The 21,208-nt window shown below is 43.4% G+C and overlaps 1 protein-coding gene across 1 annotated transcript in view; it reads right to left on the reverse strand.

Moving 5' to 3' along the window:
* PIR (pirin) overlaps positions 1–21,208 on the reverse strand; it is an 82,881-nt gene that overhangs the window by 55,089 nt on the left and 6,584 nt on the right. The window contains exon 3 of the mRNA XM_077480234.1: positions 6,338–6,430. Coding sequence (XP_077336360.1) covers positions 6,338–6,430 — 93 coding nt within the window. The remainder of the gene's footprint in view (positions 1–6,337; positions 6,431–21,208) is intronic.

Here is a 21,208-nt window from a genome sequence, read left to right on the forward strand (position 1 = left end):
GGTCCACTCTTTTTTACAGATCTTCTCTAAATCCTTGAGGTTTCTTGGCTGTCACTTGGTAACTCAAAATTTCAGCTCCCTCCATACATTTCTATAGGATTAAAAGGGGTTGTAAACCCTTGTTTTTTTTAACAAACATATCATACTTACCTCCACTGTGCAGTTCGCTTTGCACAGTGTGGCCCCGATCATTGTCTTCTGTGGTCTCCCAACGGCGCTCGCGCTCCTACTCCCATCGGTAAACCCCTTAGGAGAAGCGCTCTCCCTGGGGGTTACCTTGTGGGCGTGTTCCCGAGTCCAACATTTGCATCCATACACACAAAAAGCTGGATTCAGCCCCGCCCCCGCTGAGAGGCAGAGACGGGTGTCAGTCTAGTCACCTGGCAGATCCGGACTCCCATTGTCGGGATAATGCGGTACCTGGACTGATATTCATGACGTCAGCAGAGATGGGACTTCAGTCCGCTCTCTGCTCAAAACGGGTCACAGGAGTGTAAAATGAATTGCACTCTTGTGATCCATAGGAGAAGCTCAGCCAAACAAGCCTTTAACATTGTTTATATTTGTATATCTTTATTTGGAGTACCAATTAAAGCAATGATATCCAGTTATATGGAGTATGCAAAAAAAGAGTTTAGGAGTTAGGATTATAACACTGAGGACCAGTACACACTGCTGCAACTTTGAAGCCGACATCCCAGCTCAACATCGGTGTGACGTGCATACGTCTTCTTTAACAGAAATCAATGCAAGTTGCGCCGAAGTCGCACCAAAAATAGTGCAGGAACCTTTTTCTAAGTCGGAACGACTCAAGTCGCTCCTATTAGAACGGTTCCATTGCACTCAATAGGGCACAACTTGTCATGGGACTTGTGCTCCCAAAGTTGGATCGAATGTCGCACCAGTGTGAACCAGGCCAAACTCCTTATCACACAAATGTGAAGTCCAGAGCCCAACACTAGTTATCATCTATATACTGTACATACAGTGGAACTAAAGGCTAATATACTTATCTCTGTTCCAACGGTCCCTTGCCAGTGCCAGCATCTTCTCCCCAGCTTCTTCTGGTTGCCGGTCTTTGACTTTGATTGGCCGTCTCAAGATAACTTAACTTCTACGTATACACAGTGCAGTCATTCCGGAAAACACACACTGTACCAGAATGTTACTTGAGCTGCACATGCGCACATTCTACAGAAGATTGTGAACAGGCATGTAAGTGTATTTTATTGCAGAAGAAACATTGGGGCTGATTTACTAAAACATGAGAGTGCTAAATCTGGTGCAGCTCTGCATAGAAACCAATAAGCTTCCATTTTTATTTTGTCGAAGCTTAACTGAGCAAGCTGAAGTTAGAAGCTGATTGGCTACCATGCACGGCTGCATCAGATTTTGCACTCTCCGGGATTAGTAAATCTCCCCCATTGCATTTCTGTCCATAATTCTTCTTTTTCTACTTAAGCTCCACTTAAAAACAAAAAAAAAAATGTTCCATTGTACGAAACAAGCACAAGAACACAGAGGGACATATTGTTCCAGCTTCTAATTTTGGTAGTATAGATGTACCAAAAGAAAGGAAAAATAAAAAAATAAAAAAAAGGGAGAAAGAAGAAAAGAGTACAAGAGTCCATGGATGCATACTGAATCCACAGAGTCCATGATTTAACACATTTCCTTTATCAGTTTTGAAGCATACTGTATATGTGAATTTATCATCATTTACCATGATCCAGTTTTAGGTTTGACCAAATTATTGGGTATAGTTGACGGTTTTAAAAATGTAGCAAATCGCTATTCTGGCAGTCAAGAATTAGTATGACACCAATTGTTTCTTGTACATGGGTTTAAATATGCTTTAATTTAATTTATTTATGAATAATGATATATGTTGTAGTCATTTATTTGAAGACTGAATCTTAATGATAGGTCCACAATAATAATGTTCTAAGAAAGAATGCTAATACAGCAGGTTTTAATGATTGGTTCCAATGTAAGCAGACTGAGGGTGTGTTCGATACTGAAGCATTATAACCTTGGGTTGCAACAACAGAAAACCTGTTTCTGATTAGAGAATTGCTTAGCTGAATTCGTAAACATGGCAGGGAACTTTCTGTATACCCAGGTTAGAGCTAAATACAAGTTTGTACTAGCTAAAAACAAATACACTAAAATTCCAAAGGTGGAATTTTATATACAATTATATAATTTATATAAATAAATAAATGTTGCTTACTTAGAAGAACAATTTATTGTTTAAATATCAGTTTGCGTGGATTAATACTTTGAAATAAACTTGAAATATGCTGGTGTTCTGTCAAATTAGCCAACTCGTCAGAAACTCCAAACAACGTCACTTCCGGTTTCTTTAAACCATCAGTAATTGGAAATTTTGACGAGTTGCTGTTTGGACACAACCGGCAACCAAATACAGTCCAGTACAGTAATACTATTTTGACAGCGCAGCTGCTAACGAGGACAAAAGTTGTCACCGCCTTGGCGGTGGTGATTTTGTTGGCTAGTATCGGAGCAGAGTAACAATCGCCGCTCATATCGTGCACTGCACTCTATTTGGTTGCCAATTTTGTGTCCAAACAGCAATTCGTCAAAATCTCAAATTACTGATGGTTTAAAGAAAATCGGAAGTTAAATAGTTCGAGTTTCTGACGAGTTGGCTATTTTGACAGAACACTGCTATTGCTCAAAAATGTGTCCAGCCGCTTAAGGACCACCTCCTGCACATTTACGTCGGTAGAATGGTACAGCTGAGCACATCAATGTACAGGTACGTTGCTCTTTAAGTGCCCAGCCGTGGGTCATGCTCGCGCCGATGTGCTCGCGACCCGGTCCTGAGCTTCATAACCATGGCCGTGGGACCCGCGGACCTGATCGCTGCCGGTGCCCCACGATCGGGTCACAGAGCTGAAGAACAGGGAGAGGTATGTGTAAACAAACCTCTCCCCGTGCATTCCTAGTGTGGCTGTCACTGATCGTCTGTTCCCTGTTATCGGGAAAGACGATCACTGATGTCACATGCCAAGCCACGCCCCAACAGTAAAAAAAAACAAAAAAATAAAAACACACACACACGTCACACTTAACCCCTCCCCGCCCCTAGTGGTTAAAGTGGGAGTCCGCGTTTTTTTTTTTTTTTTTAAAAGCCAGCAGCTACAAATACTGCAGCTGCTGACTTTTAAAATAGTGACACTTACCTGTCCAGCGCGCCCGCGATGTTGGCACCCGAAGCCGATCTCTCGATCGTCTCTCGGGTGCTGCCGCCGCCATCTTGGGTATGGGAATCAGGAAGTGGAGCCTTTCGGCTTCATTTCCCGGTTCCCTACTGTGCATGCGCGAGTCACGCTGCGCAATAAGGATGGACCCGCTGCCTCTGGGATGTGTGTGTTTCCCAGCAGGCAGCAGGGGGACTTTTGGAAAGGGGCGTAATCTACACCCCTTTCCGCAGAGAGCTATCCCGGAAGTGGGTGCAGATACCTGTACTGTACAGGTACCTGCACCCCCCTCCCCCCTGAAAGGTGCCAATTGTGGCGCCGGGGGGGAGGAGGGTTCCGATGAGCGGAAGGTCCTCTTTAGGGTGGACCTCCGCTTTAACCCCTTCACTGCCATTGTAATTTACACAGGAATCAGTGCATTTAAATAGCACTGATTGATGTATAAATGACAATGGACCCAAAAATGTGTCAAAAATGCACGATGTGTCCGCCATAATGTCGCAGTCACAAAAAACAAAACAAAAACAAAATCGCTGATCGCCGTCATTACTAGTAAAAATAAAAATATTAATAAAAATGCTATAAAACATACTTTGTAAATGCTATAACTTTTGCGCAAACCAATCAATAATTGCTGATTGCGATTTTTTTTACCAAAAATATGTAGAAGAATACGTATCGGCCTAAACTCAGAAAAATAAATTTTTTTATATATTTTTTTGTGGGATATTTATTATAAAAAAGTACAAAAGTACAAAAAGTTAAAAATATAGCATTTTTTTCAAAATTGTCGCTCTATTTTTGTTTATAGCGCAAAAAATAAAAAACGCAGAGGTGATCAAATACCACCAAAAGAAAGCTCTATTTCTGGGAAATAAAGGATGCCAATTTTTTGTTTGGGAGCCACGTTGCACGACCGCGCAATTGTCAGTTAAAGCGACACAGTGCCGAATTGCAAAAAGCTGCCTGGTCCTTTGGCTGCAAATTGGTCCGGGGCTTAAGTGGCTAGACTAGCCTTTCCCAACTCTTTTACCCCAGAGGAACCCTTGAAATATTTTTTAGGATCCAAGGAACCCCTGAAAAAATGAATTGTGGGTCAGTGAGATGAGTGCACATCTTAAAGTAGTGGTCAAAAAAAAAAAAAGTGAAAGATAAATGGTTGTCATGCTGCTGGCTCTGCCTGGTGGCATTGAACCTGGAACTAGGCAGGTATTATCAGACAGGAGGTCTATCAGCCACAGCTTAAGGGACCCCTTGCAACCTCTAGAGCAGGGGTCTCCTAACTATGGCCCTCCAGTTGTTCAGGAATTACAATTCCTATCATGTCTAGTCATGTCTCTGAATGTCAGAGACATGACTAGGCATGGTGGGATGAATGTCAGAGTTTTTCAATGCCTCATGGGATTTGTAGTTCTGCAAAAGATGGAGGGCCATAGTTGAAAGATCCCGGTTCTAAAGCAAGGGTGTCAAACTCAATTTCATCATGGGCCACATCACCAGTATGGTTGGCCTCAAAGGGCCGGTTGTATTTGGAGTGTGCTATGTACAGGGTGCAAGGTTCAGGAGTGCATTTTTGTACACCACGCAGAGTTCAGGATTACACTACGTGCAGAATTCAAGAGAGCGGGGTTTAGGGGTGTGCAACATACAGTGGTACAGTGTACAATATTTCATTCTCACCGCTCCTCCTGGGTTATGACCTCTGCACCCACTGCTCTACCTCCACCCCCCCCCCTTCTATACACATCTGCTTCTACACCTCCACAGCCTACATCCCTCATCCCCTCCAAGCCTCCTCTCATCTCTACTAGGCGGCTCCCTCCTTAAGTGTTTGGCTCTAGTACCTGTGTAGGTGATTCTGTGTATTGCAGGGAGATCCTTTCATCAGATTTGTCCCTGCCGTGACTGCCTGCAGGGACCCAGGAGCCGCTGAGAGCGTAGCTTTCACTATGAACACAGAAGGCTATGTGTTTCCAAGCGACAGACATGGGTGGTAGCCGGCGGCAGCTGCACGGGCCACATATGTTCTAGAGCAGGGGTCTCCAAACTATGGCCCTCCAGTTGTTCAGGAACTACAATTCCCATCATGCCTAGTCATGTCTGTGAATTTCAGAGTTTTACAATGCCTCATGGGAAGTGTAGTTCCGCAACAGCCGGAGGGCCGTAGTTTGGAGATCCCTGCTCTAGAGGAACCCTAAGTGAGAATGGTTGTTTGAGATTGAAAATTCTGATAAATAGCACTGAATATAAGTATTAATAATCTTTAAACCTGTTTGTGGTTCTGAGGAGCTACTGGGTACACCCTGTACATAGGGCCATAACTGCTACTCATGCTTTGCCCCCTCCTGGGGGTAAGCACTTCCCCAACATTTAATGGGCCAATGCCAGAGCATCTCTGGTTAACTGTAGCTTCGCTACTGGATTACTTTTTGTTTTAATTTAGGCTCCTTTCACATCTAGGCATTTTGGGTGTTTTTCTGCTTTAAGCCTCAGCTCTAAAAAACACCCAACAAGACAAATCCCATTCATTTCAATGGCCCCTGTTCACATCTGAGAGTTCTGTTGGCTAAAGCAAAAACGCCCGTCGCTCAAAAAAGTACATGAGCTTATTTTTTGGAAGAATACGGGCCTTTTAATTTGTTTACATTGGTGACCTTTTGAACATCAAAATGCCTGTACAAAAACGCTGAAAAAAAGCCTGTGAAATAACAACTCCTAGATGTGAAGGAAGCCTTAAAAATACACTATATAATAGCCATGTCAGATTGTCAGAAACAAGCCAACGGATGAATGAACCCTGTATCTGACCGTAAGACGCGTTTATCACATTACTAAGTGGGCCATCGCGGATATGAATAATCTCTGCAAGCAAATTCCTAATTACAGTTCTGTGAGCAAACAAAGAAAACTTTAATGAGAAATTCAAGCACTGAAAACAGTCTCATTGCAAGTAACCTAAATAACCCACAAATCACAGGTATAGCCAATGAAAAGGTGTCCCTTCTAAGAACACACACAATGAAGGCTTTTTACCTTTAAACGTCCAATAAAAAAATTCAATGGCTATTTTTGGATCCCTCAACAATTACAATGCCATAGGCAGTTCTTACCGTCTCAAATCCTCTGTGAGGGTGATCTGGGAAGCCCCCGGGTCTTCCACCTTTAAATTCATCAAACATCAGAAATGGGTCCAAATTTCTAAGCTAAAAAAAAAAAAAAGTAAAAAAAAAAACAAAAAAATAAAAAAAAGTTATACATACAGTACCTAGCAACATAAAAAGAAAATTTACAATGCTACAATTTTAAATAAGATATGACTTGTGTGCATAAGAAGATAAACTAATATAAACTAATAAGATAAACTATATTGCATTTTCAAATAAAACACTTTTATAGTAATACTTATAGTATGTATCTAAAATGATTTTAGTCGAGGCTTGAACATTTTGCATGATTTCTCTTTTGATGGAAGATATCAATATCAATATCAGTGATGAAGGAATGCAAGATAATAGGCATCCTTATTTAAAAAGAATGCTTAGAACATATAGCCTATAGCAACTAATCAGAATTTACTATGAGAAACACAGACTAGTACAAGATGAATTCTGATCGGCTTCTATGGGTTACTACACTTAACATAGTTAGCCATTGTAGGGCACAAATAGTGTGTAGCACTTCCAAGCAGGAAACACAACCTGCTTAGAAAATGAGCAAATAAGCAAATATATGCACATATATAGAATCACTTCTCTTCCGGGTGATGTAGCACACCAGGAAGAGAGGTGATTTACATGAAGGCCGTGCTCACACTTGGAGAGAGTGGAGCCAGCTTCCTTAAAAAAAAAAAAAAAAAAAAAAAAAAAAAAAAAACAAGCGCGTCTTTCCTGGTGTAGGGTTAATGCAAGTAAGTGGCATTTTATTGTTTTATATGGAAGCTTTTTATAAACAGTTTTACACTTGGAGCTCTTTCCCTCTTCCCCATAAAGTAGTGCATATGGCATGAAAAAAAAACATTGAAAGAAGTGGTAAAAGGTGTGTGTGGAGTATATCCCTTTGGGAAAAAAGTGCTACTAGATCTACTATAAAAAAATAAAAATAAAAAGGGGGGGGGGGGGGGTTCTGATGAGTTCTCGGAATCCAGACGGATATTAATCCTTTTTACAATCCGTCTAGGGGATCGGATAAGATGAAAATGGACAGGCGGTGTTTTCATCCAATCTCCCCATAGAGGAGAGCGGGGCTTTGACAGGTTAGTCTCATGCACAGTGAGCGCAGACGGACCTGCCACCCCCCTGCTCAGTGGCGATCAACGGAGCGACCCCCTGCTGAGCAAGCAGAGTCCGTCAAAACAGATCCGCCCTGTGTTTATTTTCCACAAGAGATAGACTACTTTAAAACAAATAAGTGCCATATTTTTAGGTATACATTATTAAGACACTTGACAGTGTTTTTATACAGCGGCTAGAAAATCACACCCCTTTATGACCAGGCCATTTTTTGCGATACGACACAATTGAACAGACGTGCAACGCTGTGTGTATAATTATATATATATATATATATATATATATATATATATATATATATATATATATATATATATATATATAATTTTACTTTCTGCTATAAAACATTCCCAATAAAAAAAAAATTGAGAGAAATATCTAAATTTCTTCATCAATTTAGGACAATATGTATTCTGCTGCATATCTCTGGTAAAAAAAAAATCCAAATAAGTGTATATTGATTGGTTTGTGCAAAAGTTATAGAGTCTACAAACTATGGGATAGATTTATGGAATTTTTTTTTTTTTTTTTTTTTACTTGTAACGGTGGCGTTCTGCAACTTATAGCGGGACTGCGACATTGCAGTGGACACCAAGTGACACTTTTTGGGGACCAGTGACACCAACACAGTGATCAGTGCTAAAAAAAAAAAATAAAAAAAAAAAAAAAATGCACTCTTACTTTACTAATAGCACTGGTAGGAAGGGGGTTTAAACCAAGGGCGATCAAAGGGTTAAAGGTGTTTCTAGGGAGTGCTTGATAACTGTGTGGGGGGAGGTGCTTTTACTGTGGGAAGGCAGAGATCCGCATCCTGCTTTGCAGGAACACAGGATCACAGCCTTCCCTTGTCACAGAAGGGAGCAATCTGCCTTGTTTACCTAGGCAGGTCCTCGTTCTGCTCATCTCCCAAACGATCGCCGGCGGACATCGAGTCTGCCGGACCCGCTGATTGGCTCCCGCTGTGTCCAATCACAGCAAGAGTGGGTGGTGGTGGCTGCATCATATTGTGGGAGGCTTTTCTTCCACAGGGACAGGGAAGCTGGATGGATCCAAATACAGGCCAATCTTAGAAGAAAACCTGTTAGAGTCCGTAAAAGACTTGAGATTGGGGCGGAGGTTCACCTTCCAACAGAACAGCAACCCTAAACATACAGCCAGAGCTACAATAGAATACTTAAGAATAAAGCATATTCATGTGTTAGAATAGCCCAGTCAAAGTCCAGACCTAAATCCAATTGAGAAGATTAGAAAATTGCTGTTCACAGATTTTGGCCAAGGCTATTCGGTCTTCTGTACACTCTCTTCCATGTGTCCAACCGCAAAGATGCTAAGTTGGCCTTACTTTACTGCCCGATCCCAGGCTTTTTCTCCTATCAGAAGAAATTGGCCACCTATTTGTTTATCGCTGCGAAGCATGCAATACCGAGGGCCTGGAAGAAGCCGGAAGTCTAGTTCACAGAAGTGAAGAGCATTTTAATGACTCTCATGATAACTGAGAAGAGGTCTAGAATCCTTCACGACTCCCAAGCTAAATTCCTTAAGGTGTGGGGCAATGGTGGTCCTATGCTCTTCCAACTTCGCATCCAAACAGCCTAGGCCTCTCTAACTGACCTCCTCTACCTCCCCCGGCCTGGGGGAACCCTTTTCTCTTCTTCATCTTCCCTTCTCATCTTATTTCCTTCCTTCCTTGGCCATCTGGCCTACCCCCCTGCCGCCTCCCCTGCCGCCTCCCCCTTTCTGTTTTGTCTTGTCCCCCCCTTGTTTGTTTGTAAGAGTTCAGTCCAAGCCTTGTTTCTCAAAACTTTTGGAATGCTCCATACCTCAACCCCTGAGCAATAAAATCTCGCTCACCCTAAGTTGACCCTCTCTGCCTTGGCCAGAAGGTTATTGTTGTTCAACAATTTATTATACCAAACTCATATGCCCCGTGTAGGATAATTTCAGCTATTTTTGCTTTTTATACTTTTCCATAGAAGAATTGTACCAGAAAATTGCTGTTCACAGACGCTCTCCGTCCGATCTGACAGAGCTTGAACTATTTTGCAAAGAAGAGTGTGCAAAAATGTCACTCTAGATGTGCAAAGCTGGTAGAGACATTGCAGCGAAAGGCGGTTCTACAAAGTATTGACTCAGGAGGGCTGAATACAAAATGCACACCACACTTTTCACATATTTGTAAAAAAAAAAAAAATTTTGAAAACCATTTATCATTTTCCTTCCACTACACAATTATGTGCCTCTTTGTGTTGGTCTATCACACAAATCCATTTTCAAGGCACTGTACATGGGGTGGTCGGCAACAGGTTAATATTTCATTATTAAAGTATGAGGGGAAATTGGGAAAATAAAAAAAAGATTGCATTCTAATGCAACTGCTTGTGTTACAGAGTCCTTAACATGTTCATATAGTTTCATAGTTGGTAAGGTTGAATAAAGACAATAGTCCATCCAGCTCAACCTGTGTAGGTCAATGTCAGTAATCATTTCCCATATTCCTGCATGTTGTGTTCGCTAACATGCAAGTCCAGTAGTCTTTTAAAACTCTAAAAATATCAAGAATGAACTGCTTGTTCATGTCTAGGGGAACAATAAAAAGGAAATGTACAGTGCCTTGCAAAAGTATTCACCCCCATTGGCATTTTTCATGCTTTGTTGCCTGACAACCTAGAATTAACATGGATTGTTTGAGGATTTGCATCATTTAATTTACAGAACATGCCCACAACTTTGAAGTTTTTTATTTGCAAAAAAAAAAAAAAAAGAATTATAGGACAAAATAACAGAAAAAGTCAATGTACAGAACTATTCACCCCCCCCCCTAAAGTCAATACTTTGTAGAGCCACCTTTTGTGGCCATCACAGCTCCAAGTTGCTTCGGATAAGTCTCTATGAGCTTGCCACATCTCACCACTGGGATTTTTGCCCATTCCTCCTTGCAAAACTGCTCCAGCTCCTTCAAGTTGGATGGTTTGTGCTTGTGAACAGCAATCTTTAAGTCTGACCACAGATTTTCAAATTGATTGAGATCTGGGCTTTGACTAGGCCATTCCAACACATTTACAAGTTTCCCCTTAAACCACTCAAGTGTTGCTTTAGCAGTGTGTTTGGGGTCATTGTCCTGCTGGAAGGTGAACCTCCGTCCTAGCCTCAAATCACACATAGAGTGGTACAGGTTTTGCGCAAGAATATCCCTGTATTTAGCACCATCCATCTTTCCCTCAACTCTGGCCAGTTTTCCAGTTCTGACTGCTATAGAACATCTTGAGGCGATTCAGTTCGCATTGTGCGCTATACAAGTATTCATTAGTTCATTCATCCCCACAGCATGATGCTGCCACCACGTTTCACTGTGGGGATGGTGTTCTTTGGGTGATGTGATGTGTTGGGTTTGCGCCAGACATAGCGTTTTTCTTTGATGGCCAAAAAGTTCAATTTTAATCTCATCAGATCAGAGCACCTTCCTCCATACATTTTGTGAGTCTCCCACATGCCTTTTCGCAAACTCAAAACGTGAAAGTAATGGCTTTCTTCTGGCCTCTCTGCCATAAAGCCCAACTCTATGGAGCATACGGCTTGTTGTCATCCTATGTACAGATACTCCAGTCTCTGCTGTGGAACTCTGCAGCTCCTCCAGGGTTACCTTATATCTCTGCGCTGCCTCTCTGATTAATGCCCTCTTTCCCGGGTCCATGAGTTTTGGTGTGCGGCCGTCTCATGGCAGGTTTGCTGTTGTGCCATATTCTTTCCATTTGGTTATGATAGATTTGATGGTTCTCCTAGGGATCAACGATTTGGATTTTTTTTTTTTTTTTTTTATAACCTAACCCTGACTTGTATTTCTCAACAACATTGTCCCTTACTTGTTTGGAGAGTTTCTTGGTTTTCATGGCAGTTTTTGGTTAGTGGTGCCTCTTAAAATAAAGGAAAGTGGTGCCTCTTGCTTAGGTATTGCAGCCTCTGGGGCCTTTCAAAAAGGTGTATATATGTAATGACAGATCATGTGACACTTAGATTGCACACAAGCGGACATCATTTCACTAGTTATGTGATTTCTGAAGGTAATTGGTTGCACCAGAGCATTTTATGTGCTTCATAACAAAAAGAGGGTGAATACATATACGCATATGCCACTTACCATTTTCTTTATTTATTTATGATAAATAGTTTTATGTATATATTTTTCTAGTTTTACTTCACCAACTTAGACTATTGTGCTCTGATCAATCACAAATAATTCAGATTAAAAAAAACATTGAACTAAAAGCTGTAATGTAACAAAATGGTACAGGAGATGGTCAGAGATTTGGGACATGGTACAGGAGATGGTCAGAGACTGAGGACATGGTACAGGAGATGGTCAGAGACTGAGGACATGGTACAGGAGATGGTCAGAGACTGCGGACATGGTACAGGAGATGGACAGAGACTGAGGACATGGTACAGGAGATGGACAGAGACTGAGGACATGGTACAGGAGATGGACAGAGACTGAGGACATGGTACAGGAGATGGACAGAGACTGAGGACATGGTACAGGAGATGGACAGAGACTGGGGAAATGGTACAGGAGATGGTCAGAGACTGGGGAAATGGTACAGGAGATGGTCAAAGACTGCGGACATGATACAAGAGATCAATGCAGCCTCACCAGTGCCTGTCAGATGCAGCCAGCCAGTGTCCCGAGTGCAGTCAGCCAATGTCCCCATTGCAGCCAGCCAGTGTCCCCATTGCAGCCAGCCAGTGTCCCCATTGCAGCCTGTGTCCCCAGTAGTGCAGCCAGCCTGTGAAGGGAAGAGAGAGAAGAGCCGCCACCCGGTTGATTAGAGCACTGGGAACATCACAGCTTTCATTTCAATAGCTGTGTGTTTCCCGCTGCGCGCTGTCACATACAGCCCCTCCCCCTTGTCCGGGCACTTTGATAGACAGATCACCCGTCCAATCCTGGGACTCTCCTGTCTTCTTCGCTATAGGAAGCCCCTGTGATAGGGGGCACCAAGGGCAGGGGGCGGAGCCCTGACCCCTCCCATTTTCGGCTCCATTATTGGCCGTTTTTCTCTTTCGGCAAATTGACAAAAAGGCCATGTTTCGGCGGCCGGAATTTCGGTGCATCCCTATATTATATATATATATTTTTTAGGATTTTTAAAACAGCTTACCTGTAAAGTCCTTTTCTTTGATGTATAACAGGGGACACAGCGCCATAGTATGTGGGTTATATCGGACTATCAGGTGCTGGACACTGGCACGCCCCTTAAGGTGTGAACTTCCCCCATATAACCCCTCTCACTACTGTAGCCAAGCAAATCAAAGTGTATAAGAAGAAGGGGGGGGGGGGTGGAGACAGAATCAAGGAAACAGGAGGCCAGAGGACTCATACTGCACCCTGCAGTATATGCTGTGCCCAAAGGCAATCTCCTCATGACCTTTAATATCGATTTGAAAAAAAAATCACATAAACATCTGAACCAAAGACCAATGTTGTGGTCTTACAGATCTGAGCCATAGAGGCCTGATGATGCATCACCCAAGAGGCACTAATCGCCCTGGATGAGTATGCTCTTAATATGAGAAGGAAGAATTTTCTTCTTTAAGCTGAAGCTTGAACAATCACTTGACAAACCCATTTGGAAAATAATGGATCTTGACTCTGCCTGTCCATATCTTGGACCCTCTGGCAGTACAAACAAAACCTGTATTTTGCGAACCTGAGCGGTCACCCTTAAATAGATTCTGATCGCTCTTACTACATCAAGAGACTGTAGTGCTTTCTCTTCCCCAGATTAAGGCTTCTGGGGAGAAAGGAGGAAGAATAATATCTTGGTTTAAAAGAAAACCTGTTCCCACTTTTGGTAAGAGTTCAGGATGAGGACATCAACTCACCTCGTCCCTATACATGATGAAATATGGCTTTTACAAGACAGAGCCATTAGTTCCAATACTCTTCTAGCAGAAGAAATGGCAAGCAAAAGATTATCTCTCTTGTCAAAGAACCAAGAGAATTTCTCGTAAGGTTCAAACGGCTGATTTAACAAAGCTGACAAGACCAATCTTAAATCCTAAGGATTTAGAGGTGCCTTGATACGGGGAATAAACCGCGTTACCCCCTGAATAAGCTACGCACCAAGAATGGGAAGCAAGAGGCCGTAGGAAAAGACATTGACATTGACCTGGATCTGGCTCTTGATAAAAGTCAAGGCCAGCTTCATTTCAGATCCCATATGCAGGAATCCTGCCTATTGACATACCTCCTGGAGTGCCAACCCCTGGATCCATACCAAGAAACCTATGCCTTCCAGATTCTATAGTAAGTGATTCTGGAAGCCAACTTACTGGCGTTAGTCAAAGTAGACACTACTGAAGGAGATCACCAACGATCTTTTATAGAGTGGGATTCAACAGTCAAACCTGTTAAACTCCTTGTCTGTAAAGTAGGATGAAATAAAAGACCCTGTGCAAGAAGGTCTGGCTATAATGGCAGAGTCCAAGGACTTCAACTGCCCTCCTTATGATCTCGATAAATTCAGATCTTCTGGGACCCGCTGGGGCCACCAGAATCACCTCCCCCAACACCTTATACACATACATACACACACACACACACACACACACACACACACACACACACAAATATTTTAGCAGACACCCTAGGGTCTAAAATGGCGGTCGTGCAACTGTCAAACGGTATTTGCACAGTAATATTTCAAATGCGATTTTTTTTCGAAACAAAAACACTTTCATGAATAAAAACAAAACAGTAAAGTTAGCTCAATTTTTTTGTAGAATTTGACAGATGATTTTACACTGAGTAAATAGATACCTCACATGTCACACTTTAAAATGGGCACACTTGTGGTATGGCGCTAAACTTTGGTACTTAAAAATCTCCATAGGCGACGCTTTACATTTTTTTACAGGTTACATGTTTAGCGTTACAAAGGAGATCTTTGGCTAGAATTATTGCTCTAGCTCTAACGTTGTTTACATATGCATGAGTGATCTATGTATGCATACGCTTCTGCGTAAGAGCTTGAGGGGACTTACATTTTTTTTTCTATTGTTTATTTTATTTACATTTTTTTTATTTTTACACTTTCACTTTAAAAAAAAAAATGTATTCACTTGTAAACATGCCTTGTAATAGGAATAGTGCGTGACAGGTCCCCTTTATGGAGAGATGTGGGGTGACATCTCTCCTCCAGGCTGGAAAAACTGAGATAAAAAAAAAAAAAAGAAGGATCTCAGGCTTTCCTGCTGTGTCTCCGGCTTTGTTTACTTCCTCCATCATAATGTCGCGCCCAGACCTCCGAGAGTCATAGAGATTGCCATCTGTTTTCTCTATGGCTTCCTTCCAGCGCCGGCGGATTCCTTCTCTGGCTCGCCAATTGCCTGAGTGAGCCCAGAGAAGCACCGGAGGGGGGGGGGGGGGGGGGGAGGGTGGCGGTAAGAACGATCCAGTGGCTGAACAGCCATTATAATTGTTGTTATGGTGTAGGGAATTGCCGGCTGAAAAAAAAATTATATCTGGAGGATATCTGCAGCTGCAGGCATCATTCAGATATCACCACTAAAAGCTGAGGACGTCATATGATGGCCTGCGGTGCGGATGTGGTAAAATATTTTTATTCTATAGCTTTCATTAAAATTATACCTGGTGATCTTGCCATGAAGATCCTGGCTTAGAAACTTCCTGTTATATGGTGACAATGCCCTGTCTCACAGTTTTGCTTCTATGTTGTCACCCTGACACATACTGTAGGATTCCAAGTGACCATTCCAATTACACAGGCATGGTCCTCTGTTGCAATGATCACTGGAGTGTATGCATGAAGACAACAAATGAAGACGAGAAATGGTTGCAAACAGATAAAAGGAAACCAGCAGTACTGAGATACAACAAAGGATGAATACACACCTATTCCAGGTCAGTGTCTCAAAAAGCACCGAGGCCAGAGACTGGCAGGCAACTAATGGGAGGTTACCACTTGCAAGTTTCTCTAACTACAGGTTTCCTTTACTATGGAAAATCCTTTTCATTAATTTTCTTGGATGTGCTCCATCTTTCCCATAAATTTACTTTGTTAATCCACAACAAAACAAAATCAAGTTACGGCATGGCAGCTGGCACAGGACTCCATGTAGCCAACTTTAAACAATTGCTAAAGGTAACACAGAGGACATTTAAAGAGAGGATGGGAGGAAACGTTTAACTAATGATGTTCTGGAACCATTTTCACATTTTACTGATCCTAACAAAATCAGCGAGGGCTAACATTGCTAAAGATATAAAAAGTACTAAATATATATGTTGCAAAGTTACTATGGAAAACAATGAGATTTCCGTGCGATTCTGGGCAACTCAAGTCGCATTTGAAATTGCACTAGTGTGAACGGCACCTGAAGGTTAAGAAAAGGATAATCAGAGGTTAAATAGTCAAAATGGCTTGATAGTTTCCTTCAGGGACACTTGTGCTAAAAAATAGTGACCTTGTAATGATCTGCTGCTGACAGATGGAGTGGGTGCAGGGCCAGTGCTACCATGAGGCAAAACTAGGCAGCCTAGGGTGCATGCTGCCTAGAACGCCCGGCCATTGGTGTTCCTACTCTCTTCAGCAAGCAACTGAATCTCAGCATCAGCAGGTAGCGGTGGCGGAGGACTCGGCCTGTGTCCCGGCTCCTGAATGAATGGAAGCAAGCCAACATTCTTTGATTGGCGCTGGTGAGGTTGCGTTTAATGGGAGCTGGTGTGTTGCATTTGATTGGAGCTTCATTAAAAAGGTGGGGTATACATGGGCAGGGCAAATGGTGTGGAATAAGGGATGGAGCCAAGGGGGCGGCAAAATGAGGTTTTGTCTAGGGTGTCAAAAATCCTTGCACCAGCCATGAGTGGGTAGCACTGGGTTTTGAGATTGGTAGATGTAAGAGATGCTAGTCTAACTGCCAGCTCTGTGGAGCCAATGAGGTGAACCACTTCATCTGTCCATACTGATGTCAAGACTTGTGAAATTAATTCATCTGTAGGCCATGGGAAAGATGCTCCACGCACCAGAAGACAGTAGGAATCAAAAACCCCTACAACAGTGGTCAGAATGCCACCTTCTTGTGACGTACCACACGTCCACTCATACCTCCGCTAAGATGGCACAAATGTGGTGAGGTCACCGTGTCTCAGGAGCAATACAACGCCATCTTGGTCCACCCTGTGCTCCAGACCAAAACACAGCAGCCAAAAACCAGTGTCCTCTCTCTGCAGAAATGAGGGAGGGACACTCAGGGTGCTTGCAGATGGGGGGGGGGGGCAGTTGCTTACCCCCCAATGGGAGCAAAACCTCAGGCAAAAAAGAGGGAGTAACCCCCAGAGAGGGCCTACAGTCGCCAATGTCCTGAGCTGCCCAAGATCCCTAGAGGCTTGTGGACGCAGTCTGATAGAGAGGCCCTCGTAACCAGCACAGCCTAGAAGAAAAACTGCTTGTAGTTCCTGTTGGTCCAGAGGAAACACAAGAACAGAGGCAATGAGGTATGTGATTGGCTTTTTAACCACTTTCAGACCGGACCATTTTGCTGGTAAATGACCAGAGGTCTTTTTACACTTTGGCACTGCGCTGCTTTAACTGGTAATTGCGCGGTCATGCAATGTTGTACCCAAACAAAATTTGCGTCCTTTTCTTCCCACAAATAGAGCTTTCTTTTGATGGTATTTGATTGCCTCTGCGATTTTTATTTTTTGCGATATAAACGTAAAAAGACCGCAAATTTTGAAAAAAAATGATATTTTCTACTTTTTGTTATTAGAAAAATCCAATAAACTCAATTTTAGTCATACATTTAGGCCAAAATGTATTCAGCCACATGTCTTTGGTAAAAAAAAAGTCAATAATTGTATATTTATTGGTTTGCGCAAAAGTTGTCACATCTACAAACTAAGGTACGTTTTCTGGAATTTACGCAGCTTTTAGTTTACGACTGCCTATCTCATTTCTTGAGGTGCTAAAATGGCAGGGCAGTACAAAACCCCCCCAAATGACCCCATTTTGGAAAGTAGACCCCCTAAGGAAATTGATAAGAGGCATGTTGAGCCCATTGAATATTTTATTTTTTTGCCTCAAGCGATTGAATAATGACAAAAAAAAAAATTTTTTTTTTTTTTTACACAAAGTTGTCACTAAATGATATATTGCTCACACATGCTATGGGCGTATGTGAAATGACACCCCAAAATAAATTCTGCTGCTTCTCCTGAGTATGGGGATACCACATATGTGGGACTTTTTGGGAGCCTAGCCGCGTACGGGGCCCCGAAAACCAAGCACCGCCTTCAGGCTTTCTAAGGGCGTAAATTTTTGAGTTCACTTCTCACTACCTATTACAGTTTTGAAGGCCATAAAATGCCAAGATGGCACAAAACCCCCACAAATGACCCCATTTTAGAAAGTAGACACCCCAAGCTATTTGCTGAGAGGCATGTTGAGTTCATGGAATATTTTATATTTTGCCACAAGTTGCGGGAAAATTACAAACTTTTTTTTTTTTATTTTTTTTTTAACAAAGTTGTCACTAAATGATATATTGCTCATGCATGCCATGGGCATATGTGAAATGACACCCCAAAATAAATTCTGCTGCTTCTCCTGAGTACGGGGATACCACATATGTGGGACTTTTTGGGAGCCTAGCCGCGTACGGGGCCCCGAAAACCAAGCACCGCCTTCAGGCTTTCTAAGGGCGTAATTTTTTGATTTCACTCCTCACTACCTATTACAGTTTTGAAGGCCATAAAATGCCAAGATGGCACAAAACCCCCACAAATGACCCCATTTTAGAAAGTAGACACCCCAAGCTATTTGTTGAGAGGCATGTTGAGTCCATGGAATATTTTATATTTTGCCACAAGTTGCGGGAAAATTACAAACTTTTTTTTTTTTTTTTTTTTTTCACAAAGTTGTCACTAAATGATATATTGCTCACGCATGCCATGGGCATATGTGAAATGACACCCCAAAATAAATTCTGCTGCTTCTCCTGAGTATGGGGATACCACATATGTGGGACTTTTTGGGAGCCTAGCCGCGTACGGGGCCCCGAAAACCAAGCACCGCCTTCAGGCTTTCTAAGGGCGTTACAGTTTTGAAGGCCATAAAATGCCAAGATGGCACAAACCCCCCCCAAATGACCCCATTTTGGAAAGTAGACACCCCTAAATTTAGGGGTACACTAGTGAGACTAGGTAATAAATGGCGGGTGCCCTGAAACTATAAAAAAATAACTAACCAACCAGCGTCACCTGTAACAGTTATATGGTGATCACTGGTGAAAGGGTTAACTAGGGGGCAATTAGGGGGCTTTATGCGGTAGTATATGGGGGTCCCTGGCGCTATAAAAAGCTGCAGCGAACCTAAATACCTACCTGCCTAACTAGCGTCACCTGTGACACTAATACAGCGATCAGAAAAACGATCGCTTATTAGGCTGGGTTCACACTGGAGCGATGCGGGAACGCCACGAATGCGCGGCGGGTTCCCGCATCGCATGCCTCCCGGCGGCAGTTCACACTGCCCTATGCGAACTGCTGGGAGTGTCAGTGAAATGTTACTGACACCCCCAGATCAGTTCGCATATCGCAGTGCGATCTGCAAACTCGGATCGCATGGTGTGAACACCCATGCGATCCGATTCTGCTGCGGGCCAAAAAAAGGGTCCCGTGCGAATTTGCAGCGGGTGCGGCGGGTGCGGCGAATGGCTGAACTCGAATCGCACAGAGATCGGATGTGATTTGCACTGCAGTGCGGTGCGAATCACATCCGTTCTCATAAACCGCTGCAATGTGAACCCAGCCTTAGTGACACTGGCGACGGGGGGTGATCACGGGGTTAAACCTTTATTGGGGGGGTTAGGGGGGTACCTTAGAACTAAAGGGGGCTAACCCTAACTGCCCTAACAGTTATTAGTCACAAATGACACCCGCCGGGTGATCAGGGGGTTAAACCTTTATTAGGTAATAAATGGCGGGTGCCCTGAAACTATAAAAAAATAACTAACCAACCAGCGTCACCTGTAACAGTTATATGGTGATCACTGGTGAAAGGGTTAACTAGGGGGCAATCAGGGGGCTTTATGCGGTAGTATATGGGGGTCCCTGGCGCTATAAAAAGCTGCGGCGAACCTAAATACCTACCTGCCTAACTAGCGTCACCTGTGACACTAATACGGCGATCAGAAAAATGATCGCTTATTAGGCTGGGTTCACACTGGAGCGATGCGGAAACGCCGCGAATCCGCGGCGGGTTCCCGCATCGCATGCCTCCCGGCGGCAGTTCACACTGCCCTATGCGAACTGCTGGGAGTGTCAGTGAAATGTTACTGACACCCCCAGATCAGTTCGCATATCGCAGTGCGATCTGCAAACTCGGATCGCATGGTGTGAACACCCATGCGATCCGATTCTGCTGCGGGCCAAAAAAAGGGTCCCGTGCGAATTTGCGGCGGGTGCGGCGGGTGTGGCGGGTGCGGCGGGTGCGGCGAATGGCTGAACTCGAATCGCACAGAGATCGGATGTGATTTGCACTGCAGTGCGGTGCGAATCACATTCGTTCTCATAAACCGCTGCAATGTGAACCCAGCCTTAGTGACACTGGCGACGGGGGGTGATCACGGGGTTAAACCTTTATTGGGGGGGTTAGGGGGGTACATTAGAACTAAAGGGGGCTAACTCTAACTGCCCTAACAGTTATTACAGTCACAAATGACACCAATGCAAAAAAAAAAAAAAAAAAAAAAAAAAAAATGACATTGGTGTCACTGTGACTGGGGGGCAGGGGTAATTGGGGGGGTGATCGGGGGGTAAAGGGGGGGTGTGAGTGTGCCTGGCATGTTCTACTGTGTGTGTGTGAGTGTTTGTGCAACTTACTGATCCGCTCTCCTCCGTGTCGGAACGAAAAATACCGACACGGAGGAGAGAATACATCACTTCCTCTCCTGTGTTTACATTACAGGAGAGGAAGTGATGTCACCGGGGATTTCTATTCGTCGGGAGCGATCGCGAGGGGGTGGCCATGAATGAATGGCCGTCCCCTCGTCCGGGATCGCTCCCGAACGAATACCGACCGCCGCAGGCACCGGGCGGGGGCCCGATCGGGCCCCCGACCCGCGGGAGGCAAGGGACGTACATGTATGTCCTTATGCCTGCCCGTGCCATTGTACCGACGTACATCGGCGTGCGGCGGTCGGCAACTGGTTAAAATGGTGAAGGATGTGTTTCCTGGGTTAGGTGGGAGGAGCCCTATCTCTCAGATGCTGCCCTGGAAGACGACTTGGGAAAATACCTTTAGAATCCCTTACATCCCGAAGTAGAATGTTCATTCTACAAATCAAGACATTGACTTCGTACTCAAACAAAGTCATTAAAAATTAGTCAAATCCATAAAGTCACCATCAAATGATCAGAAAAGTGATTTTTATATATTTTTTGTCCTAATGTTTGAATAAAGTTCATCAGGTGTAAGGTCAGCATTAGCTTTTAAGTTTGAACATAAAAGAGGTTTAAGTGTAATTGACTTACCCTATATTGTCAAAAGTATTGTGACACCTGCCTTTACACGCACATGATCTTTAGTGGAATCCAAGTCTTAATCCATAGGCTTCAATATTGAGTTTGCCCACGCTTTGCAGCTATTAACAGCTTCAACTTTGGGATGGCTG

Source organism: Lithobates pipiens, unplaced genomic scaffold, assembly GCF_037356315.1.
Source record: "Lithobates pipiens isolate NorthernLeopardFrog02 unplaced genomic scaffold, aLitPip1_a1.2 Scaffold_16, whole genome shotgun sequence".
Lineage (NCBI taxonomy): Eukaryota > Metazoa > Chordata > Amphibia > Anura > Ranidae > Lithobates > Lithobates pipiens.